The sequence below is a fragment of the Odocoileus virginianus genome, unplaced genomic scaffold (genome assembly GCF_023699985.2).
Source record: "Odocoileus virginianus isolate 20LAN1187 ecotype Illinois unplaced genomic scaffold, Ovbor_1.2 Unplaced_Scaffold_5, whole genome shotgun sequence".
Classification (NCBI taxonomy): domain Eukaryota; kingdom Metazoa; phylum Chordata; class Mammalia; order Artiodactyla; family Cervidae; genus Odocoileus; species Odocoileus virginianus.
In genome coordinates, this window is record NW_027224267.1 from 3,445,854 (window position 1) to 3,470,385 (window position 24,532).

Genomic DNA, 24,532 nt, shown 5'->3' on the forward strand with positions numbered 1-24,532 from the left:
AGTATTTATTCTTCTGGCTTTAAAACTCATCCTGTCATGTGGTGAGTTTCTCTGATTGGGGGGAAAATGGAATGCTCGCTGTGTTCAAGTCCCACTTCCTTTCTGCTGCTCGGACCTCCTTCGCCCGCCTTCCGCACCGCCTGGTCTCCTTCCATGCGATCTCTGTCCCCTTGCTCGCGCTCCTGGAGCCCCGCTTCCTCCTGCCTCACTGTCTCTGGCCAGCAGGCACCTGAGACTCTGAGATGCTTTCCTGGTTACCGTATTGTTTCTGTGGCTCCACGCTGTGCTCTTTCTTGGTCAGTTCTCCTTTTTTGCTGCAGCGTGGTTTTTGGCATCCTGAGGAAGGGCTGGGGGTCACTCTGAGTTCCTGGGTTTGGAGGGTGCGGCTATCATCACACTCAATTTTCGGGTTGGCTGGGTGTGGAATTTTATGTTGAACATAATTCTCAGCATTTTGAAGGTGTTACTGCATTTCCTTCGAGCATCCAGAGTTGCTGTTCTGCTTGTCATTTCACGAACATGGAGCTGTCTCTTCCTCCCCAGCAGCTTGGCTGTCCCCAAGGTGTGCCCGGACGTGGGTGTTGGGTGCAGCGCTGGGAGGGGTTGGTTCTGACGCGTGCCCCTGTGTTTGGTGATTCCCTCATGGGTCTCTCTGTTTTTCTCTGTGGAAGGCCAGCTATTTGGGTCTCACATCTCCTGTACAGATTGATCCTGTTAGTTTCTTATGAGAGTAGGAGTTTTCACTAACTTTTTTCTTCTTTCTGGGAGATTTCCTACCTTTCCACTGAAATTTTCTTCTTGAGTTTTATTTTCGTGGTAGTGTTAAATTTCAAATGGTGCTTTCTCTCTGTTGTCCTCTTCTGACAGCAGACTAGAATTCGTGTCTGTCAGGCGTCATCTCCTCCTGGCGTGGTGTCTGTGGCCCTGCAGAGACTGTTGATTCTGTGTGCTTTGCACTCCTTCCTGTTCGAGGCTCTCTGGGTCTGGGGTGCCTGCGCTGGGCCTTCTTCCAGAGGACGGCACTCAGCTGCCTGAGGCCTGTAGGGGGCGCTGTTGGCTTGTGTTAGAGGCGCTGACTGGTGGTCGCCTGGTTGAGGGAATCTCCAGCTTTTGGGGCAAAGACAACATGGGAAGTTCTTCCTGTGGTGTGCTGGTTCCCCGGGAAGTGTGCTTTGCTGCCTCGTGTCCGGCGTGCTGTGTGAGGGCACAGGGACCAGGATTCCCCATGGGCAGCCCTTCTTTCCTCACCCAGCTCCCCGTCTGCACCGGGGGTGTGGCTTCTGCAGCATCTGGGGGCACTCCGTGGCCTCAAGCTGCCCCCTCGCCATACCACCCCGCAGCGTGGTGAGGGCAGGGCCGGTCCGGCTCCCCGGCTGGCGTGGAGGGGCTGGGATTGGAACCCACGCTGCCCGGCCCTCGCTGGTGTCGTCTCTGCTTTGACTGACGTAGTATCCTCTTTGGTGGCTCTTGGAAGGGAGGAGATGAGAAGTAAATCTGGTCAGCGTTCTGTCCCGGTCGACTTTGAACCCTGTCTAAGTCTTGCAAATGTATTTCCCCTTTTGCTGTAGAGTGTGGTGGGGGAAAAAAAAGGATTTATTTTGAGGTTAACGGAGTCCAACAGTACCAAGTAAAACGACTTCAAAGCCGCTCCTAACTTGATATCAGTAATTATTAATAGATTTGCCTAATTTCATCCCAAATTCTAACTTTCAAGTTCTAACATTTTATTTTAAAAACTAGGTCAGAAAAAGAGTGCACGCCAGTATCACGTACAGTTCTTTGGTGATGCCCCAGAAAGAGCTTGGATATTTGAGAAGAGCCTTGTAGCTTTTGAAGGAGAAGGACAGTTTGAAAAATTATGCCAGGAAAGTGCCAAGCAGGCACCCACGAAAGCTGAGAAAATTAAGGTGACAGATGTTCCTTAAGTACAATTTTAGACCAAACTTTTATTTTCATTCTTAATGATGTGTCTTGCTTTGAACTTGTGGCTGCCTGAAGCCGTGTGGTGGCCTCTCGAGTCCGTCACTGCTGGCTTTGCCTGGTGCCGTGTGTCCCGCAGCACGGCGGCTTTGGGTGGACACACAGTTTATCCTGTTTACTCTGTGATGACGCCCAGGGGCAGTCTTTCTAAGTTTTGTTTTCCTTTATGTACACACACACACACACACACACACACACACATGATATATATAAGTATTAATTGTAATTGCAATTGATTTCTAGTTTAAAGAAACAGTAGAGTTATACTGGTCTGAACTCTAAAACCTTCAAGTTAATTGGTTTTTATAGTTTTTGATTTCTGAATTTACCTGAAATTCTAAAAGTATCCTTTAAAGTAAGTTAACTTTTAATGTTTATTTGGTGAAACTTACACGTGTCTCATGTTTTCTTTGCAGCTGTTGAAGCCCATTTCAGGGAAGTTGAGGGCGCAGTGGGAAATGGGCCTCGTTCAGGCTGAGGCCGCCGCACGCATGGCGGTCGAGGAGCGGAGAGCCAAGTTCACCTTCCTCTACGTGGGGGACCAGCTCCGCCTCAACCCCCACGTGGCCAAGGAGGCGGGCGTGGCTGCGGCGTCGCTGGGAGAAGCCGCAGAGCCCTCGGGAGCTGGGGAAGAAGCTGCAGACAGCCCTAAGTCCTCGGGGGAGGAGGGCGCACCCGTCAAGAGGAGACGGAGGGCCAAGCTGTCCAGCTCCGCTGAGAACCTCCCCGGCGACCCAGGGCCGGGGCGGGCCACGCCGCAGAAGACGGCCGAGGCCGACTCCAGGAAGGGCATGGGGTCCCCCCCCGGCAGGAAGAAGGCCACAGCCCCCACCCCAAGGAGCAGGAGGGGCGACACGGCGTCCCAGTTCCTGGTCTTCTGTCAGAAGCACCGGGACGAGGTCGGTGTGGGGGCGCTCTGAGGGCGTGTGCTTTCTGGGGGGGTCTCACAGGGCCTGGCCCGCAGTCCCCAGCGCTGTTGGCCGGGCCGCACTGCGCCTCCTGTGCACGCGGCTCTCGGGCAGCTGTCGTTAGGGGGAAGCCAGTGCGACCCTTGGAGGCAGAGATCCTTGCCTTTGTGCTCTAGAATATTCCTCCCAACTACGGTGGGAAGGTCCAGGGACAGTGGGAGGTGGGCTGCTCTTTGCTAGAAGCTTGGCCTTATCCTTATCCAGCCCATGTTAGCGCCTTCTCCAGGAGGCAGCTCAGAAGCCTCCAGGAGGTGGTACGGGGTTGGATTTACGGAACCTGATGCTACCATGGGCCTGGGCATGTCAGGCACCTGCTGCCGTGGTGTGTGAAGGGCGGCATGGTGTCAGCGGGTAAACATTTGACTAGTTTTCTTAATCGTTTTCATAGAGTGGACCAAGCTTATTTGGATATCGTCAAGTCTTGAGTCTGCTTTAAGGGCTCAGGCCGGCATGTTTGGTTCTTTGCTGTTACTTGAAATGAGTGGGTTGTTGGGACTTTTCTCAGGATTGTAAGGCAGATGTGATGTTAGAAAGCCTGTTGTGATTCATCATTGTAGATTAAATAATCATCTCAGTAGGTGGAGAAAAAGCATTTGATAAAAGTCATTGCTTTCTTCTGGTCACGCCATGTGGCTTTTGTGGTCTTAGTTCTGTGACCAGGGATTGAACCTGAGTGGTCGGCAGTGAGAGCATTGAATCCTCACCCCTGGACCACTGGGGAGGTCCTTAGTAGTGATTGCTTTTTGATACAAAGTTAGCAGGCAGGAGTAGAAGGGAACTTCCTTCTGTCTGCTGAGGGGTGACTTTCAGAAACTGTTAGCATCATGGTGGTTGAGGAGACTTCAGAAGCGTCCTCTCTCGAATCATGAACAAGGCAGGGTGCCCTTGTGCCGCCACTGGTGTCAATGCAATGACGCATGGCCATGCAGCAGGAGGGGGCCCCGCAGCAGAGCCCCAGCCCAGGGAGCGGGTGACACGGAGCAGCCAGTGCAGGGGGCTGGGGCGTCACGTGTCTGTGAGGCTGCGAGGAGGGAAGGTGACAAAACAGCTGTGACTTTGGAGAAAAGCGACTGGTGTTGTAGCAGACCTCAGTAGAGAGTAATAGGAAGGTTCACTATTCTGAAGCTAGAGTTGTCATCCCCCTCTGTTAACTTTAAGTCCGGTGTGCTCCCGGGAAGCTCTCAGCAGGAATGTCTCTGCCTTTTAAGCAGATGCTAGCATAGCCATGTTGGAAGGGAAGCTCAGCCCGAGGACTGGCCTTGCACAGAGGAAGCTCTTATGCCAACAGTGGCTCTGCCGCTCAGGACGGGCGCTGGCCCACACTGCTGACTTCAGAATTCAGCGGCTCCAGGAGGAGAGTTCTGTCAGTGTAGGAGAGGGAGGGCTGCTTCAGCCAAACAGTTCACAGACCGTAAAGGAACGTTGTTAAAGTGAAACGAGAGCTACGTGTGCAGAGCTCAGGATAGTCCTGGAGGAGGAAGGGGAGAGGCTTTGAGAAGAGCAGGTCCTAGAAGACCGTGGGTGCCAGTGAGCTCAGAGTGGCTGCTGAACCCAGGCCAGGGGCAACCACACATCATGGTCACCGCACGGCCAGCACCTCTGTGACCAAGGGCCTGAGGCTGTGGTGGGAATCCACATGCAAGGCTGTGGAGGCTCATTCCTTACATCTAGTTTCAAGAGAAATTTGGCAATATCTAGTGAAACTGAAAATGCACATTCTTTTTGTCTTACAATTTCACCCCTAGGGATTTGCCCTAGAGAAATTTCACCCTAGCACGATGTTCAGAGCTGTAAGGTGTTATGGTAAGGCCCAGCAGGCGGTGGTCTGCTCCTGCAGTGTTGCTCAGACAATCATGAAGGCGGCCTCACTCCGCGTCCAGGATAGGGACCCTCAGATCCCATCACGACAAGAGTGAAAGTGTAGCACGCTCGCCTGCGGCCCGCCTGTGCCTCCCTGCCTCCCGTGCCTGTCCACAGAGGCTGGGCGTATCCAGGCCCGTGCCGGCTCAGGTGCCAGGTGGTGCCGCCGTGACAGCCCTGCCCGCCAGCCACGCTCGCGCCGGTTCCCAGTCTGCATCTCCCTAGAATCTCACTCGTCGGAGTTTATGAGAGAGACCTCAGGCCGCTTTCCGGAGGACGCCCTTTCTGCTGTGGGGATCCACATTGCTCTTAGTCAACCCTCTTAGCACGAAGGTACGTGCCAAGAGCAGGCAGGCTGACCGCGCCAACCGGTGCTGAGGGGCTGTGCCTCAAGCCCAGAGCCCTGGGGCTCAGTGCGCCTCTCTGAGCTTCCTGCCAGAGCACTGCTGTGGGCACCCCAGCGCACGTTCACCCCAGACGCCCGCCTGGCCCTGTCCCTGTGGGCTGGGGCACACAGGCCCGCCCTCCTGCTGGGAGCGAGGCTGGGCGGGCTCTGAGGGTCTGGCTCTGTCGGGACGATGTTTGCCGGTTCCTGCAGGGGTGTTGTGCTGGCTCTGTAGTAAGTGATGCTGGTCTTGAGTGCAGGAAACTGCCGACTCCAGCCTGTAGAATGATGTGGCTTTTCTAGGTGCTTTTTTCCTATGGAGAGTCGCCATGCACCCCAGGGTAGTTTTTGTTTGGTTGTTACTGAATCGGTGGCCGGCCCTGGAGGGATGGAGTCTCCTTTTCTGGACTCACTAGGTAGAAGACTGTGCCCGCTGAGGACATCTGGTCACCACTTGCTGCCTGCTTTTAAAACCAGTTTCCAGCTCTCTTCTTAGACACGGAGACGAGCGCCGTGCTTCTGGCAGTGGCTTGAGTTCTTTGTCACACGCTTTGCTCTTTAGTCTTCGTACAGCAGGCTTAGATTGGCTGCGCCGCCCTGGCTCCTCCTGGGGTCCAGCTCCCGGGCTGAGGGCTTCCCCCCACGTCCAGCTCCCCCTGAGGCAAGGGAGTGGAGCGTGCAGGACGCGGGTCCATGGGGCAGAGGCCCCTGCAGGGACCAGGGCGGGGGCATGACCCCCAGCAGCCAAGCGGTGCCCGCATGTGGTTTGCAGGCCTCCCGCTGGGTCAGCCTAGCGCGTCGTGTCAGTGACTCACCTGTTGTTGGCTGTGCCGGGCCTCAGTTGCGGTGCGCGGGCATCTCTGGCTGTGGTGCACGCTCAGTAGTGGTGCTCGGGCTTAGTTGGCCTGCGGGACCTCAGCGCCCAGACCAGGGACTGAGCCCCTGAGTTCTGAGCCTTCGGACCACCGGCCAAGTCCCCAGGAGCAGATTTATTGGCAGGTGTTTTCAACACAGCTTCTGATTTTTAAACGATCTCTTCCCACTTTATCTGACCCTGATTTTTACAGCTCCTTTAGAGGGTGGCAGTGTTTAGTTTCAGTTCTTTGGATGTACCTTTGTATTGGGTTCCTGTTTGGGTCACCTCAAAGCTCAGTGGCCTAAAACAACCACCTGCATTGGTGATCTCAGAGGCTGTGGTTTGGGATTTTGGGAGCAGCTTGGCGGTTCTGCCTCAGCATCTCTCGTGAGGTCGCTTTAAGATGTCAACTTGGTGGGGCTGCGTCACCTGAGGGCTGGCCTGGGGCTGAGAACCCTCCCCAAGGTGCCATGTCCTGCGGCCACGGGGCCTCTGTCCCTCACCAGGTGGCCTCTCCAGTAGCTGGGTGTGTGTGGGGGGGCGGGTGTGTGTCATCAGAGCAGGAGGCCAGCCCCCCAGCAGGTGGTCCCTGGGCCGGGGGGCGGAGGCCTTCCCTGCCCTGAACTCAGGAGGCTCTCCAGGGCGCATATCTGCAGAGGCTGAGGACGGGAGAGCCTCCTTCTGGAGTCTCAAGTTGTGCTGTGGGCTCGTGAGTACCTGGCTTTCCGTGTTTCCTTTTTCCAAGGAGAGGAAGGTTTCTGTGACTGTGACAGAGGGGCTGGGCGAGGAGACACGCACTGCAGACCCCACCTTTGTTGCCCATCCGGGGGCTGAGGAGGGGCAGGGAGTGCCCAGCCCTGCTGACTGTGCAGGGGCCCAGGCAGCAGGGGACTGGCGCCACGGGAGGGGCGCCCTGGCGCCGCCCACTGGCCTCTGCCGTGCGGGGGCGTGCGCGGCAGGAGCCTCAGAGGGCTGGGTGGGTAGGCACTGTCTCAGGGGCTGAGACCCTCAGGGAGGCTCCCCGGCCTGAGACGCTCACGGGGGGGGGGGCACCCCTCCTCCCTCTGGAAGCTCTGGGGGAGCAGAGAGAGTAGGGCCCTGGGGGCAAAGGTGGCCAAGAGGGGGCCTGGGAGGAGACTGGGGGGGCGTTGACGGCGGGCTGTGTGCTCTGTGGGTGGGCTGGTGGTGCCACCTCCCAGCGAGCTTGTCGGCAGCCCTTCGGTTCACCATGTCCATCAGGGTATAGTTGAGCCCTTCCTGAAGCATCTCTGGAGGCTGCTCCCGCCGAACTTGATCTTGATCAGGCTGTGGAGGTCTTCCTCTGGGACGACCGCTGCCTTCCCAGCCCTGGGTGGGGCCTGCCTTCCTTGCCAGCCTCCTCCCCGTGGGCATCTGCCCCCAGGCCAGGCTCTGCCCAGTGGCTCCCTCCTCATCCCGTGCCCAGACTCTGTCCGCTGCACCTGGCCCACCCCCGCCCGACATGGTTGGCTCGCTGGGGAGGTCAGGACTGCTGGCTTTGCGTGTTCTTGTGTGTCTGAGGTAGTTTATTAAAGCAGGCGGTGGTCACTGCGGAGCACACACCACACTTCAGGCCTATTGCCAGTACATTTTCATGAGCAACTATGTTCAGTGAGGTTGGAGTGGTGACCCCTTCTCCCGTGGCCAGGGCCCCTTGCAATGAGAGTGAGGGGTGCAGGGCGGCGGGGGGAGCAGGCTGGGACCAGCCCAACCAATACCTGTTGCCCCTGTGGCAGCTGTGCTGGGCAGTGTCCTGGTGAGCCCGTGGGCAGAGTGAGTGGTCATTGCTTCACTGACCTACAGCGAGGCCTGACCGTTGGCCTGCCGGGGATGCCCTGGCTAGTTTCAGCATTTAACAGTGTAGAGTCGGTTCTTGGCTCCTGAGCCGTCCATACCGGGTGGGCTGGGGCTGCTCTATGGCCACAGCGTGCGGCCTTGCACTTCTGTCGGTCGTCCTCAGGCTGGGGCGCGCAGACACGCACGGAACCTCGGGAGAGCAGAGCGGGGCCCACGGGGTGGAGGGGCTGTGGCCGTGGTCCCGCCCACCCCAGTCCTCCTCATGGGGCAGCAGGCCCTGCTGGACACCTTGGGAAAGGGGTCCCCGGGGCGCTGCAGGGCCGGAGCGCTCTGCGACCCTGCTCCCGGTGGGCACGGCCCCTCGGCCTGCTCACCACCCTCCAGGTGCATACCTGGGAGCATGAGGGTTGGTGCTGCTGCAGCGAGCATGCTGGCCAGAGGGGCGTTTCCTGCTGCCGGCTTCTCCAGGGTGCCTGGGAAGTCGTAAGGTGCCCGTGATTGACTGATTTTGGGAACGTGTACTGTCTCGTCTTTCATCATTTATCATGTCCTGCATTTATACAGATACAGTTGACTTATTTCCACCAGGCCTGATTTCAGTGAGTTCCGACATCATTAGACACCGCTCTCCTTTGGAGCTTTTCTGGGACGCGGTTCCAGGGCGTGGAGGTGAGTGTGCCCATGGCGCCTTCCTACCGCCCCTGCTGTGCCCGCAGGTGGTCGCCGAGCACCCGGATGCATCTGCCGAGGAGATCGAAGAGCTGCTCGCGTCGCAGTGGAACATGCTCAATGAGAAGCAGAAGGCGCGCTATCACACCAAGTTTGCGCTCGTGGCTCCGCCCCAGTCTGAAGAAGACTCTGGTAACGGTGCCCCTGTGCCCGCGTCCTCTGCTGGGGCTGCCCAGCGCACGCGGTCACGAGAAAGCCCCGCGAGCGCGCTGTTGCCGGAGCCGTGCGGCAGGCGTGTGATGGAGGCAGGCAGCCCACGCGGCCTCCCAGGCCAGACGCGCGTCTGCTGGGCCAGGCTCAGGCCTCCTGGTGGGGGCTGCGCCTGCCCACCACACTCCTGGGCCAGGGCTGTGGGCTTGGGAGCTCGCCGGGTGAGGAGGTTGGCCATGGCCTGGTGGTGGGTGTGGGCAGCCTCTGGTTGTCGGTGTGAAAAAGCAAAGTGCCCCTCCGCCCTGGGCCCTCATAAGAGGAGGGAGGATTCACACGGAGCCTGGGGACACGTGTGCTGCATCAGGCGTGCCATCTGCGTGCTGGACGCCCACGCTGGGGACGGACACCCCTGATGTGGATGTAAGTGGGCATGTTCGGGTGTCAGTTGAAATACAGAAGAAGCCTACGTCTCTTGAGGCTCGTTCCTGAGGCGCTTTGGAGAGGCCAGGTGCAGGGCGTGCGTGTGGGGGCCAGAGGCCAGCTCAGGAGGAGGGGGCCGCCTGCCCGTGTGCCCCAGTGGCCGCACCCTGGTTGGCGGGCTCTAGACCTCACAGCACCGTCCAGTGACAGCAGTAGTAAACTCTGCTCATGTGTGCAGAGTTGGTTGCAGATGCTACAATTCAGAATAGCAGGATGTTTAGGGTTTGTGTATTTTTTTTTAAAGGCCGACGTTTACCAGACAGTTCATCAGTGCGTAAATCTAGGAAAGTGTCCCTTTCCAGTGACTGCTGACTTAAGAATAGGTTGGCTTTACTGAAGCCAGAGTCTGCTCACCCCTGAGGGGTGAGTGTGACCTGAATATCCGCTCTGTCACCGAGGACCATCTGCGTAATGGGCAGGTGCGGTCCCTGCCCCTGGGATGTCCAGTCTGTTTGCCCTGCTGGCCTCGAGCCCTCCCGCACGGCCGACGCCCAGGACTCTGGGCCAGGCGCGGCGCCCGCCGTCCCGTCCTGTCGGTGCTGGCTTCACAGGTGCCCCTCCTGCTTGCTTCCGTGAGAGACGCCCTGGCAAGGGGAGGGCCTCCTTGATGGGGAAGGACAGTGACTTCACCACCCTGGGGGTTCTTTGCCTGGTGTGCAGATGCTGAGGGGTCCTGGCAGCTCAGGCCAACCTTGGCCCTTGCTGGTTCCCATCAGGCAGCAGCTCGGTGGGCCCCACCAGCCACGGCTCTGCAGGCCTCTCCTGGTGTTCCCTGAGGCCACCCGGTGCTGTGCTGGCCCAGAGCTCGGCGAAGGCTGCTCTGGCCGGTTCAGCCGGTCTGGGTCCAGCGCTGGTGACGCCGGCTTGGCTCTCTGCGCACACTGTCAGGCCTGCATGTTGAGCAGGGCCTCCGGATGCAGGGACCTGAGCCTCTGGCCACTGTACCCTGCGGCCCCGGCAGGGCTTGAGGGCGACGGTGCCCTCCCACGGGATGCCGGTGGGAGGCGAACAGTCCAGGAGGAAACCCTGAATCTCTGTGATGCGCTCCTGCACATGCAAGTCCTGGGTTTGCATTGAGTAGACCTTGGCGTGCTCAGATCAGCCCTCTCTCTAGACCTGCACTCTCACCCTACGTCTTAGCTTTCTGTCAGTGCTGTTTGGACCCCTTAAGTCTCGGGTCAGGTGGTCACCCTGAGGACACCTAATGTGCACTGTCCGCAATTGCGTAGAAAGTGCTTAGTTTGCAGATGGACGTGTTTTCCTTAAGATGCTTCTTTAAGGAAATGTGTTAAAAGTAGCAGGTCGTTTATATTTTTTAAGTTCGACTTAAATTCTACTAGTCTTTGAACGTAAGTGAAGGATTTTCTCAAATTCCTGGGTACATTTATGCTGTGTAACAGATAGCAGGATGCTCGCCTCTGGATGAGGTCAGGGTTTCTGCTCGCCATGTGGGACGTGCCCAGAGCTCCACCTGTGACCCTTGGGCCCGGAAACGAGCAGGGTTTCGGGGAGCCCGTCACAGCTGGACCTGCACCTGAGTGCGCTGGGCGGCTGCTTGGCGCCCTAGAGGGTGGTTTGTGGAAGGGTTTTAACGTCGGTTTCCCCATCCCCATCCCAAGGTAACTTAAATGGGAAGAAAAGAAACCACACAAAGAGGACCCAGGACCTGAGCGAAGACGCTGACGTTGAGGAGGCCCCCAGGAAGAGGCTGAGGACCGACAGGCACGGCCTGCGGAAGGTAGCTGCACCGGGCTGAGCCGCGGGGGTGTCCTTGGGGAGCGCTTTCCTGGAGGCCGCTAAGCAGAGCAAGCATTTGTCCGCCAGGGGATTCAGCAGGTCTGAACACTGAGTAACACTGGATGTTTTTGAGTCAGCAAAATCGCATGTTTAAAGTGACTCTTCAGTGAAGGCTGTGTTAGTCCATGTGTAAATACTGAGTTGACAGATGAACGTCAAAGTTCACTATCTATGTTAGTCTTCAACAAGAAGTTGAAAAATCCATTAAAAGTAGGTTTTATGTACTCATCCCGTTTATTAGTAATTCCTGTAATTGTGTACATAATCAGGAATACTAGGCAGGCTGTGCAGACCAGTTTGGTGCAGTTTTGTGCAGCAGTGAGGTACCGATGTAAAGGCAGCCCCAGGACCTGCTCAGCGGGGGCTGGTGTTGTCCAGGGCAGGGCCGACCTGCAGCCTGGAGGAGCGCGGAGCTGACCGAGGCCCGGGCACTCAGGGAGCCGGGCCTGCCGCGTCCGGTGCTGGTGCTCGCGCGTGAGGAGCACGCGGGCCGTGCCAGGTGCTCTGTCATGGGACCCAGGTAGGGGGTTTATCTAATGGTAGTTCCTCCAGGGTAGTTGTACTCTGATTTGTCATTTTGAATGTGACTTTAAACTGTCCTTTTTTGGCTCTGCTGTGCGGCTTGTGGGGTCTTCGTGGTGGGATGTGAGATCTTATTTCCCCAACCACAGATTGAACCCAGGCCCCCTGCCATGGAATAACCAGCGGACTGCCAGGGAATTTCCCAAACTGTCTTTCACTGATCTGAATCGAGAAGTTGTTCTTTTTATTGTTTTATTTCAAAGAATGGAAAATAAATCCCATGTATTGCTCAAGCACAGAAATGTAGCCACCACATCATCTATCTTATTTCTTTAAAGGTGTATTTGCAGTTCAGGGGAGCAGGCAGGCCCCGCCCCACTCTACTGGTTCAGAGAGCGTTGTCCCAGGGCCCTTGCTGGCTCCAGCAGTGAGCTAGCTAATGAGCCAGGTGACCCCCACGCTCAGCCGCCCGTGTCCAGTGACTAGGGCCTGGGCTGAGGGTCTCCTCCGGCTGCTGCCTTGGAAGTGGTCCTTTGCTGGCAACCACGCAGACACTGGTTGCTTTGGAATATTTGTATAAGTCATTTACCTAAAAAAGAGTGTGACCCCGGACTTTTGAAATATCAAAATTCATATTAAGTAGCTAGATAGAAATTTACTAACTAGTAGCTCAGGAAGTAGTGCGTGATTTTAAACAGTGCTGCTGTTGGTTCGGTTTGTACGAAGCTCACTGAGCCACCTCATGTGTCGTCCCCAGTGCGCCCTGAGCGCTGGGACAGCCAGGGCGCGTGCTGCGTGCCGCGCCTGCCGCTGGGTCCCCGCGCCCACATCCCCGCTGGGGTCCACAGCCTCCTGGGGTAGCGGTGCCATGGTGCTGTCCAGACCACGTTGTTATTTGAGCGCTAGACACATGTTCATGATACTTTTTAAAATTCTTTTTTGCTATTCTGTTGTGAAATGTGTCTTTTGATGGTCTCTGTGTGTGAGCTTTATGTGGAGCTGGCCTCAGAACCGGAAACCATCAGTGAGAGGGTGGAGTTATCCTGGGCTTGCCCTCGAGTAGGAGTGTGGCTCCTCTGAGTCAGTCTGCTGCAGTCCGCAGACAGGGTGGGCAGTGCGCCGAGGAGGCCCGACGGGAGGCTCTCCGCGTGCGTGGGGTGGGGTGGGGTGGGCAGGGGACCGGCCCCTGTGGGTGGAGAGGGTCGGTGGGCAGCCGCACGGTGCGTGTGTGGAGCGCGCGTCCACAGGAGTGCTTCTGCAGTGCGGCCTTCCAGCCACTGTGCTAGTTCCCATTGGAGACTTCCTTTCTCTTTTTGCTTTATCTTTGTTCTTCCCTCCTTCTTCCCTCTCTCCTTGTTTTTTCGTAACAGAGAGAGATGATCACTGACAAAACAGCCCGCACGAACTCTTGCAAGGCCCTTGAGGCAGCGTCCTCGCTGAAGAGCCAGGCAGGTAATGTGGTCAGCACTGCTGCCAGGCCCCCGGCTGGGCTGGGGGTGCAGCGCCAGCCCTGACCTCAGGGAGCCTCCCTGGGGGCAGAGGTGGCGGGTGAGCGGGAGGCCGGGCCTGGAGGCTGAGCTGGAAGGAGGCGCCCGTGCTGCAGGGCCCTTGCTCTGGTGGGAAATCCCTGCAGTGCTTGTCCGCTGCTCACCCAAGTTGCTCTTCTGACTTCTACTCGGCTTTACTGTCTTCAGTTTAAAGTCATATTGGAAACGTGATTCAGATCAGAAATGTCCAGGCTTGTGACTTGATGGTACTAGCTGTTGTGGTAAATTCCACTGTTTTAGTACCCGGTTCTCCATGTGTATTTGCTAAAGTGAAAGTAATGACTAATTATCTGTTTTATGTGTTGAAGAAATTAGCTTAAAAAATGTGGGAAAAATAACTGTCAAAATAATAAAGAGGAACAGGCCACCTTTTTTTTTTTTTAACCTTTTCATTAATTATGTTTTTGATGTATCTGTCTGAAGAAAGCTTACCATCTCCAAATCTTAATTTAAAAGGAAAATAAAATTCAGAGTAAGAGGAGATTGAAAGTGGTTCTTCTCCTTATTTTGCATAAAGAACTATACTGGTTTTTAAAAGTGAATTGAACAGACTTTTTTTAAAAAACAAAACAAAACAGGTATTTGTAAGTAGTTTGAACAGAATGGATATTTGATAGTAGAATTGATAGTTTTGAGTGTGATAGTGGTATTGTTACACTGACTGCCTTCTGTTCAGAGATGCTAACTCCTTGTGGGTGAGATGATCTGTCGGGGCTTGGCTGCAGACAGACTGGCAGGGGGACTGGCGCCAGGTGTGGGTGGGCTGGCGGGGCCCAGGCCGAGCTTCGGGCTCTTCACCGCCCAGCTCACCAGCCCTCATTGTCCTACAGCAAAGAGTTAGCGCCCAGAAAATTCATCTTTAGAACTTCAGTTATTAGAGGGGTACTTTGAAAGGAGGAGGGAGACTGAAGGTTTAAGGTTTCAAACTTTATTTTATAAACCGAAATTATCTTACAGCCGCGAAACACCTGTCTGATGCCTGCAAGCCCCTGAAGAAGCGCCACCGGGCCCCCGCAGCAACCGCCACCACCCTCACCTTTAGCAAAAGCTCGTCTCCTTCCGCGTCCTTAACTGAGAACGAGGTAAAATCTTAATGAGGGTGGTCAGCACGCACTCATATGGAGGCTGTGTAGTTGCTCACGTTGAAGTGTGGTAGAGGTCAGAGCTGATCAGTGAACGCTAGGTTCTCTGGGCTGTGTGTGCTTCATATAGAAACACGCGCAGTGTGAGTTGCTCATGCGTGGCTGCATTTCAGTATGGATGCATTTCATTGTGCTTGGAATCTGTCTTCAAGATGTCGGTCTGTGATGTCCCACACGGTCCTGAGCTGGCCCGCGCTGGCGGACTGCCTGCGGGCCGAGGGCAGCCACCCGCACGGAGGGCAGGCGCGTGTGCAGGCCCCGTGCGTCCGTGGCCGCGGGCCCCCAGCTGCCTGCGTAGCCTGGCGTGCTGTTCAGTGCTCGTGGCGAGGTGAATCAGGGCTGCCGTGGCCCCCCTTTCTGGGCCTGGTGGTCCGCGCTGTGGACGGAGCCGCTCGAGCTCTCACACCCGCAGGCCAGGGCACCCCCGTCAGGCCTGCCTCTTCGCATGACAGAAACCAGACGGAGGCAACCCCCAGATGGAGGTCTGGTCTTTTTTTGTGCAGAGGGAGTTTGGGATTCCCAGTTTCAGGACTGCCCAAGGAGCTTATTTTCAGGCTGAAGCGTCTGGTGATCTTGATCCCTGTGGTCCTTCCCTCGTTGTGGACATGAGTCCTGTCTCCAGAACGTCTTTGAAGAGACATTCACCTTGGGCTGTTTTGGGACAGGGTTGTAAGGGAGCAGGTGGGTCAGGAGTTAGCACTGCTGACGTGGCCTCCGCTGCGGGCTGTGGTGGGGATGCTCGGGTGCCCGTGCCCGTTAGAGGCGGGCAGGCCTTCTGGGGCGAGGGCTCTGCCGGTGCTCAGGCCGATGGGCAGCCGGGGGTCGCAGGGCTGGGACGGCGCCCTGCGGGCCTGTGTGGGCTCGGCTCCCTGTCGTTGAGCCAGCGCAGGTGAGGCAGTGTTTCTCCAGACATGGCAGGAGCCTGCCTCACTGCGGCCCTGGAGCTGACTGACACATGGAAAGGCAGGCTCCGTACAGAGCTTTTTCCTGGTTTTCTTGTCCACGTATCCTCACGCTAAATAAGAGGTGGTCTGCAGCTCCAAAGGGGAGGGATACTAAAAGTTTCAGGTCTATAGACCGGTTCTCTTCAGTTAGCTGTTTTGTCAAAGAACTTTTTAATGAGTTTTTCTGGTTTCATACTTTGGCCAATTATTTGGTGGGGTTTTTTTACTTCTACTGTTGAGCGATACCATCAACAGAAACGCATGAGGTCACCGAGGTCTCATCTCCCTGTTCCTCGTCATGAGGCCTGTGGGTCAGAGGTGCGGACCTGGAGCAGCGCCCCAGGGTGGCGGGTGGAGGGCAGGACGTCTGTCAGGGGCCCCGGGTTGCTTTGGACCAGGGCGATCCTTGTCTCTCTGGCTGAGACATCTGGTCTGAGCTTGGGAAGACTGACAGAGCATTTTACAGTCATTAGACTTAATTAATTTTTAATTATTTGGAACTTCAGAAGTAGATAGGTTATTAAATACCTATATATTATGTATTAAACACATTGAGATGATACATGCATACACCGTTTTGCATTTTGAAGGTGATACATAGATTCCATAGTGTGCATTCTGTCCCTTACATAAAAACATTTAGATCACTAGGCTTTCTCAGCCACTTCTGTGCAGCACATATCAATCTCACATTAGAGTTCATTTTTACAGAATTGGACTACTTGTTAGAATTCACTTTAGGTGAGCTAGAAGGCTTGTCTGTGTCTGTGTTAACACTACTGAACTCCAGTGTGCATTCACAATGTCGGCCAGGCTAAGTGCCTTTTTTAAGTACGAGAGGCACTGTAGTGTGTAAAGAAACCCTCTAAGCCACCGACTCCGACTCCGGTGGGCCCTGGGTGACCGTGGGACTGCTGTTGTCAGGGCTCAGACGGCCCCGTTCGGGGTGAGTCACGTGCCCTTTGCGTGTTTACAGTTTCTCCTTTCACTGCCATTGACTAAAATAAGGAGTTTTCACAGGGTTGGTATTTCCAGACATTTTAGGTCATGCTGCGGTCTAAATTCCTCTCAAACAGGTGTGTGTGGCCAGTCAGGCTCACAGCAGAGCAGTCCTTCTGCAGCAGTGCTGCAGCCGGTAAGGACAGATGACGGCCATGCGCTTGCATGGCAGAGGCCTGGGGAGAGTCAATGTGATATAAGTGTTTTGTAATTTCGTTTCTAATTCCCTTAGTAGAGCAAATTTTTATTTTTTTCGCCTTCATGGTAACAGCTTTTGTGGGAGCCACATCAGCCAAGCTGGATTTGAACTCGGCTGCTCTGTGCTGCACTTAACGCGCTGTAGTTTTCCGAGATGTCTGCTGCAGGCGGCGCGCCATCGTGCACACTGGCGGCGCTGCTTTCAGTCAGTTATGAAGACGTGTGATAGTCTGTCTCACTGGCACTAATAACACACACAGTGGAGAAAGCAGATAACAAATGTTGAGACCAAGGTAAGACGCCTGATCAAGGCCATGTAACCAGTCACACCCATCTCATGACAGAAGCACGCTCATTCTCCAGTGGTCGAGAGGGTGCCCTTGGCCAGGGGCTGTCCTGGGCCTGCGACAGGGACAGCACACTGAAGGGGTTCCTTCTGTTAGAGGTCGTTTTTCTCCTGAGTTCATAACTTTCTGAATTTTTATTGAAAAAAAATGTCAGCATCTGTACCTTCAAAAACAAAGAACAAACAGCACACTTTAAAAAGAGTCCTGGTTGACTGTTCTCATTGCTAATGGAATGTATTCAATCCTGTAGATAGCAAACTAATTTCCAACATAAAAGGCAGGAAGACTTTTGATTCTGTCTTTTTTTACTAAACAGTTTTACTATGACACTAGCTGTAGTAAATTTATAGGAAAAACTGTCGTTTGCAATATCGCTGTGAACCATTTAATCTCCTGATTCAGTAACCGTTCTCTAGGGGTCCTGTCACCAGGTTACTCACACCCACCTCTCCCTCGGTTGCTTTTGTGGAACGTGGGCCATCACGTTAAATGTCTCAGTCTTGGGCAGCCATCTGGTGTGCCCCAGGGGCCCGCGCGTCCACATAGTGGGGAGAGGCCTGTGTGCCTGTCAGCTCACAGAGGCGGGGGCCTCTTCACGTTACCAGGCTCGTAGCACTTGACTCATGCTGAGCAGACGCTTCAGATGTGTTTTACGTTTAACGAGTTTCTCACTGATACTTGTATTCTAAACCATTAAGTAATGTACCGCATGTAAAATACTTGGGGTGCTTGGCACCTTGCAAGGACTTAGTGGTTCGCTATTGTGACAAAAATGGTTATAACAATAAAAATAATAAAATCATCATCCATTCCATTTTTATCCAAAAGTATAAATTTTGCTTTGGCATGCAAAGTGGTCCTCGGGACTGCACGATGCTCATGGGGCTGAAGTAGACCCAGAGGCAGCGTGTACTGGGTGTGGCCCTGTTTTGGGTGCGGCCTGCGGCTGGCCAGCGACCCTGCTCAGACATAGCGGGATGTGGGCCTCCAGGATGGTCGCAGTCACGCGGCTCCTAACGGAATGGTGGAGGATTCCCCGAAACCAGTCACTAAATTGTAAAATGTCAAAAAACAGTGGTGTAAAAATGACCAAAAAGCTACCACCCAGAGTAAAACGTCCTCCTGGAGGCCTGTGACAAGAGTTAAGAGGCTCATGGGAGAGGATGGCTTGAGGAAGTTTGAGTTGTAGCCAGCCTGCCAACTGCCAGCACGTGACAGATGCAGTCGGAGTCGGCCACAGGCGAGCCTCCCTCTGATGGGGAGGGCTCAGTGTGCCCCACGAGCAGCACAGTCTGCACCAGCGGAGTGGGGAGGGCGCGTGGGGCAGGCGTGAGGCCACGCGGTGAACCTCGGCTGGGACGTCGGAAGGGTGGCCAGTGGGAAGGGCGGCTGTGTCTGCTCCGGATGCAGTGGCGTCTCGCTTTGGGGTGCTGGGGGAGCCGAGCTCCCCAGAGGGTGTTCTAGCTTCTGCAGGAGCTGAGTGGTTGGGGCTCCTGGTTGGAGAGACCTTAGAGATGAGCAGTAGTGTGTGTGGGAGTGCAGATGGACTGCGTGCTGTGTAACATGGGCGGTCCTCACTTCCTGAAGTCAGAGTTATGCTGTTTGTTTCTGCCTGTTGTTGAGGTGAATCTGGTTACACTGTGTACAAGGTCCCTGCCGTGACCACCCCTTCCACACCCTACACCTGTGTTGGCAAAGTAGGAGGCCAGAGGTGGAGGCCATTCCAGAAACAGAGGGGCCCTGAGATTGCAGTGCAGCGGCCCCCTGCCACCCGCAGGCTCCTCTCCTCTCTGCCCTTCTGTGAGACGTCCTCGTGGGGGTCAGGGGAGGTTGCATCTCACCACTCTCCAGTATCTCGTGTCTCTGCACCTCCGGGCTGAGAGTAAACGCACAGCAGAGGGTGTCTCTTGCAGGGCGTGTCCGCCCCCACCCCCACTCTTCAGGGAGAGCTAGACTGCCCTCTAGGTGGTCTCTGGGAGGCCAGCCCCGTGGCATTCCTGGAAGTCCATGCAGAAGTGTAGGAATGTTCTAGGCGGAGTGCTCAGGTCCATGGAGGGGGACAAGGGTGGCCAGTTCAGAAGGCCAGGGGGCCAGGTGGATGGGAGCAGCTGGACACAGCGGAGGAAGCGCGGAGGAGGGGGAGGCCTGCCACCCCTGGGTCTCTGGGCCCAGCTGCTCGTCTGGCCAGACCAGGGCGGCTCTCACACCCACTGAGTCTCAGAGATGGTGTAAAGAAGAAAACTCAGACTGTCAACTAGCATCTAGATCCAGAAACATAAAAGGTGCCCATGTATGAGCTTAAAGTTAGGGTTCTCTCCCCAAAGAGAGTTGTGAGTGGACATTTGCCCTGCTGTGGCAGACGGAGTGCTGAGACTTTGTCCCTTTCAGTAACAATGTGAGCATTTTGAGTGCGGAGCGTCCTCCGCTGATCGGGCAGTACCAGCTTGGCGGGTGCTCCTGGAGGGCTTGGGCAGGTGAGCACGGCCCAGCTGAGCAAGAAAGTAGTCCTTCCCTGGAGGAGAGGGGGCGGCAGACACAACCACTGTGGTTTCGGCAAGTTGACTTGACTTCCTTTCCATTTGGCTTCTAACGTCACAGCTTCTGAGACACATCTGTCTCCTTTAGTTATCAGTTCACTGTTAAGTTTGTTCTGGTCAGGGATTTGTGTGTGTTTAGACTGGATGAGAGCTGCCTTGACTCAGTGTGAAACTAGCATTTATGCTTTTAAAATCAATGGTTTCATCACCTCAGCTTTTAAAAATCTGTGAACAGAAGTGATTTCTGAGGACTCAGTTTATCTATTAGATTAGGAACCTAAATTACAGTCTTTATGCTGAAAGAGTTGAAATACTACTGTCTCATTAGAAAAGGCTTCTCAAAATGCTCTCAAATCTATGATTGGCTTTCAGTGTTTTTTCCCAAGAAATATGCTGACTCCTGTATATTTTAGGATTTTTGGTCAGTGAAATTGAGTTTCATCCTTCTAAGTACTGTTTTTGCTGTTTTACGTAGAATATTAGAAGTTACTACTGACTTACTTGCCAGTGGTGAGACGTTGACCGTCTTCCGCAGGTAGCTACCTGTGTTGGATCCACGTTTACGGCTTTCTCTGGCCTCGGTGTAGGTGTGGGGTCTTTGCACATAATTCTTTAGTGCGTGTTTGGAAGCGTGTACTAACCACTTATTCAGGGCATCTTGCACCTTGCAGAAATGACGGGGTGGGGGCAACAGTGGGGGGGACTCGGGGGCTCAGCCTCTGCTGCCAGCTGCCAGCCAGGCCTCCCCAGCGGCCCTCCCCAGTCCACTCTGCGGGTGGCAGCTGCTGGGGACACAGCTGGGACCACACCAGGTTCACAGGACGTTGTAGAGATTCCTTTTCACCTGTGACGAGGGCCGGCCTTGAATGTGGAGTAGCAGCCCCACAACCTGCCAGGGCACCTTTGGGGGCTGTTGGGGCTCCCGGGGCCGCTGGTCAGACGGTGGTGTGAGGACAGGGCCAGGGTGTGTGCTCTCCCGACTCAGACCTGGGCTCGGGGCAGCGAGGAAGGGTCGCTGTAATACATGTTCAATAACTTCTGTTTGCATTGTAGCACTTCAGGTGATGAATGACTAACTTATGAATTATTTTAATTCCACCCTAATACTTCACTGTGATGTCAACTTGGAAGACCTGTTTGAGATTAGTCTTTTGGTTTTAAGCTCATTAAGGTTCCCGGGCACAGGAGTCGTATCACTTGTCAACCCTCACCCTCTGTGAACGTGCGTCTAGTGATCTGTTTCCCCCTTTACAAAAGCGTAACTCAAAAAAGTAATGTTGGTTTATAGAAATATGTTGTTCAAGGTCTGTAATTGTATTTAAACTGATGTAGTGTCAACTTGTGAAGGGATGTTTGTTAAAAAGATTTGAACCTCACTGTGTAACGCTGTCCGAGCGTAGGGCCTGCCTGGGACTCCCGAGTCGCTTCTAGAAGCTGGTTCGCCTGTTCCCTAGGCACACGTGTCCGTTCGTGTCTCGCTGACAAGGCCCTGGCACGCTCCAGAGACCGCACCGGCCCACAGGAGCATGTCCCTGCCACGGGGCACGTAGGTAGCGGGTGTGCGTGGGGGGCAGCTGCGCCCGCCGCCTGGCCCTGGGCGTCTCTCCCAGCGCCTCCTGTTGGATGTGGAGCCCACCCTAGAGGTCGTAGCCTGAGAGTTGGGACTGTGTTGGGACCGTGCAGGTGAATGTGTCTCCGAGTAAGCCCGGCCCTGGTGCCCTGGAGGTGGAGCTGCAGCCAGAGCCGGTGCCGCCCGCTCCGCCCTCGTGCGTCAGACCCCGGCTGGCGCGCTCCGCCCTCGTGCGTCAGATCCCGGCCGGCGCGCGGGGGCCTTGGGCGCGGGCAGGGGCGCGCTGGGATGCCAGCGGACCCTCCCCACCTGCCACGGACTGCACTGTTGTAAGGTCTGCTGCTGTATGTGTACCTTAGAGCCCGGCAGAAAACGCGCCTCCTGTGTGTCTTGAACATTTATATTAACATTCAAAAATATGTACTCAGTGTTTCTTCAAACCAGACTTTGTTAATTTAGGAATATCTCCCAAGTGGAAACGTGGTCACTTTTTCTGTAAATCTTAAATAAAAGGTGCTGTTCCTTCCTTTGACCCTGGACTGGTCTGTGTTTTCTGTCTTTCTCTCCGTGCATTTTTTTTTTTTAAGCTTTTAGATTTGTTGCAGCCTTGTCGAGGGGAGGACCTGGGTGGTGGGTCAGGCACCGGACTTGTCCCCGGAGCCCCCGTGAAGGGCCTCCCGCGGGTCGGTTTTCAGGCGGCTGCGTGGGGCCAGGGCCAGGGGACTGCTGCCCACCTGCTGCCTGGCGCCTCTGCAGACCCATCTGGGCAGGGGCTCGGCCTGTTGGTGCCTCTGATGCACACGTCAAACAGGGTTTGCACTCAGGGCGTTCTCCTGGCTGCCTTCTCTGGGGCACCAGTGTGGAGGAGGAGGTGGTGAGCCGTAGGAAGGGCCTCAGGCAACAGTGCCCGTCCACGCCGTCTCCTTCCTGTGGGAGAAGGTGGGGAAATCAAGGGAACAGGCTGCTTTCTCTGGAGACGGGGCTCTGTCAGCCCTAGGCACCTGGCCAGGCTGGCACGGGGGCTCACACCCGGCAGCCGCCCTCAGATGCCAGGCAGCCTGCAAACCCCAGAGAGGTCAACACACCTTAACTCCGGGTTTCAAGTCAGCAGAAGCCCCTTTGTTCATCAGGGCTTTTTCCTTCCGCTGCACCCTGTCATTTCAGGGAGGTAAACCTGGCAAAGTGCCACTGAAAAAGCTCCAGAATTGGATGAACTGGCTGCTGGGGTTTGTTTTGTTGGTTTTTTTTTTTTAAAAAGAAACGTGACCCGATTGAGTTTCTAGTTCTGTGTTCTTGGTAAATAGCAAGACTGGGTCATAATTACTTGTTGCTGTGGTTATTGAGGTGACCAGGAAATTAGCTTATTACTTCTGCTCTGCTGAAAATTCAGTTTTCAGTGTTTATTTGCCTAACATCTGGTAAATACTAAATGTATTTTTTAGGCTTTAAAAATTTTGAATTTAAGGTTTCTGATTAAAGATTGGTTTCTATCCATAAAGATTTGCTGTTGCTGGTCTTGTGAGGGAAAGGCTGTGTCCAGCGGCAGGAAGGGGCCTTCGCCCGCCTCTCCCAGAGACTGCCCCCCTGCCCCTCCGCAGGGATGAGGCCGTGGGAGGGGGCGGGCGGGGCTCTCGGTCTGTTACCGGGCGCGATGGCCCCAGCTCTGGGGGAGCACGCGTTGTAGCCACGCGTCCCGAGTTGCTGCCCATCCGACCACAGCAGGAGTGAGACGTGATTCTGCCTCAGAGGCCCGCATCTGACAGTGTTGGCTGTGGACACGTCTCTCTTAGCCTAAGATCCCTGACCCTTTTTAGATCGGGTAAGAAAAGGCAAGCTCGTCGGCTCCCCGCCCGTCCTAACTCACCTGTAAAAGCAAACTGGGTTTTCAAAAAAGTTACTTTGTTTTTAAGGAACGTGGCGAGATGTGGCGCGCGTGCTCCACACCGTGACCTGGACACCAGGCGGGGGCCCTTCCCCATGTGTGCAGGCGCGCAGCGGGCCCACGCCCAGGGGGAGCCGGCGGGGCTGCTGGCGGCCACTGTGAACTGTCGTCCGCCTCCTTCCTCCCAGGTCTCGGACGGCCCCGGAGACGACCCCCCGGAGTCCCCGGACGAGAGCGCGGACGAAACCCAGACCGAGGCGTCCGTCTCTTCTAAGAGGTCCGAGCGGGGAGCCACGGCCAGGAAGGAGCACGTGTGCCAGGTGAGGTGCAGGGCCGGGGGCCGGGGCGGCCTCCCTCCGCCAGGCCGGCGGGCGCGGGGACCCCCTGAACCTCCGGCCCTCTCCCCACAGCTGTGCGAGGAGCCGGGCAGCCTGGTGCTGTGCGAGGGCCCCTGCTGCGGCGCCTTCCACCTGGCCTGCCTGGGCCTCTCCCGAAGGCCGGAGGGGCGGCTCCTCTGTGGCGAGTGCAGCTCAGGTACGCCCCGCCCCGCCCCCCGAGCAGCTCGCCCCGCCCCCCGTGCAGCTCGCCCCGCCCCCGCGCACGCCCCGCCCCGCCCCACCCCCCGCCCGCCGTCTCTGCCTCCCGGTTTGCTGCCCGGTCTGGGGAGGGGCGTGGACGGCTCATGCGGCTGAAGTCATGGTCCACCTCCTCTTCCCTGGCCGGGCCGAGGGTGTCTGGACTCCTCGGAACGGTCCAGTTGTTGGAACTCCCGGCGCTGGCTGTGGGGCGCCGTCCCTGCTAGTGCTCACGGGTCGTCCCCTTGGAAGGAGACGAGAGCGTTTCTTGGAGGAGCCCCTTCCTGCAGCTGCTCGCCTGTTGGAGGGCGCGGCCCCTCCCAGGCAGCCTGGTCAGATCCCCGGGGGCAGGGCCCCCGAGGGCTGACGGACTGGAGGAGGAGCCGGTGCCCGCCCCGAGGCATGGCGGCTCAGCCCCGCTCTGCGCCCCTCTCGCCCCGGCCGCCAGGGATCCACTCGTGCTTTGTGTGTAAGGAGAGCAAGAGCGACGTCAAGCGCTGCGTGGTGTCGCAGTGCGGGAAGTTCTACCACGAGGCCTGCGTGCGCAGGTTCCCACTGACGGTGTTCGAGAGCCGGGGCTTCCGATGCCCGCTTCACAGCTGCCTGAGTTGCCACGCCTCCAACCCCTCGAACCCAAGGCCGTCGAAAGGTACAGGCGTGCAGGAGAAGCTCCGCGCGGGTGTGACAGGGTCCACGCCGTCGAGGGCGGGCGGGGGTGTCAAGCTTGTCCCCAAGAGCTTTGCCCCGGCATAGGTTTAGATACCTTCTGTCACTGACTGGACGCAAGTAGGGTTAGGGTTTTTCTTGCTGTTTTCCCTTCTTCCTGCCCTAAATGTCATCCTAACGATTGCTGACTTTAGAAAGGGGAGCCTGAGTGCTTTTGACAGATGTTATTTGTTCGGGCTTTGATGGACCTCGTGTGTAAGGACGGCATTTCCAAGTCCAGTCCCATCTGTGTCATGCCCTGTGGCGTCTGGGACTCAAGGGCAGTGGGTGTCTGCTCCCTGACACCAGCAGTCCTTGGCTAGGGACATGCGCTCCAGGGGGCGTAAGACCACATCTGGAGGCGTTGGGGGTCCCTGCTGGCATGCACAGGGCAGCCCCCATGGGCCCCCGCTGGGCCACAGTGCCCAGGCTGAGACCCTGGTTGACCTCATTTTAGAAAACAGCATTAAGTGCTTGACAGTTTTCTGATACCTCGTTGAATCACCGTTGCCTAAGGAAATGTGTCTTTACAGTGCCTAATGAT

General features: G+C 56.0%; 1 protein-coding gene across 6 annotated transcripts in view; it reads left to right on the forward strand.

The window, feature by feature from the left end:
- NSD2 (nuclear receptor binding SET domain protein 2) overlaps positions 1–24,532 on the forward strand; it is a 69,768-nt gene that overhangs the window by 36,474 nt on the left and 8,762 nt on the right. For 4 of the 6 annotated variants that reach the window (XM_070462520.1, XM_070462519.1, XM_070462521.1 and 1 more), the window contains 9 exons: positions 1,741–1,907; positions 2,397–2,879; positions 8,581–8,725; positions 10,843–10,961; positions 12,913–12,994; positions 14,047–14,171; positions 22,897–23,028; positions 23,119–23,242; positions 23,732–23,932. In XM_070462520.1, coding sequence (XP_070318621.1) covers positions 1,741–1,907; positions 2,397–2,879; positions 8,581–8,725; positions 10,843–10,961; positions 12,913–12,994; positions 14,047–14,171; positions 22,897–23,028; positions 23,119–23,242; positions 23,732–23,932 — 1,578 coding nt within the window. Of the gene's footprint in view, positions 1–1,740; positions 1,908–2,396; positions 2,880–8,580; positions 8,726–10,842; positions 10,962–12,912; positions 12,995–14,046; positions 14,172–16,445; positions 21,359–22,896; positions 23,029–23,118; positions 23,243–23,731; positions 23,933–24,532 lie in introns of those variants that run through there. The other 2 variants (XR_011485986.1, XM_070462522.1) reach the window with 2 other exon arrangements.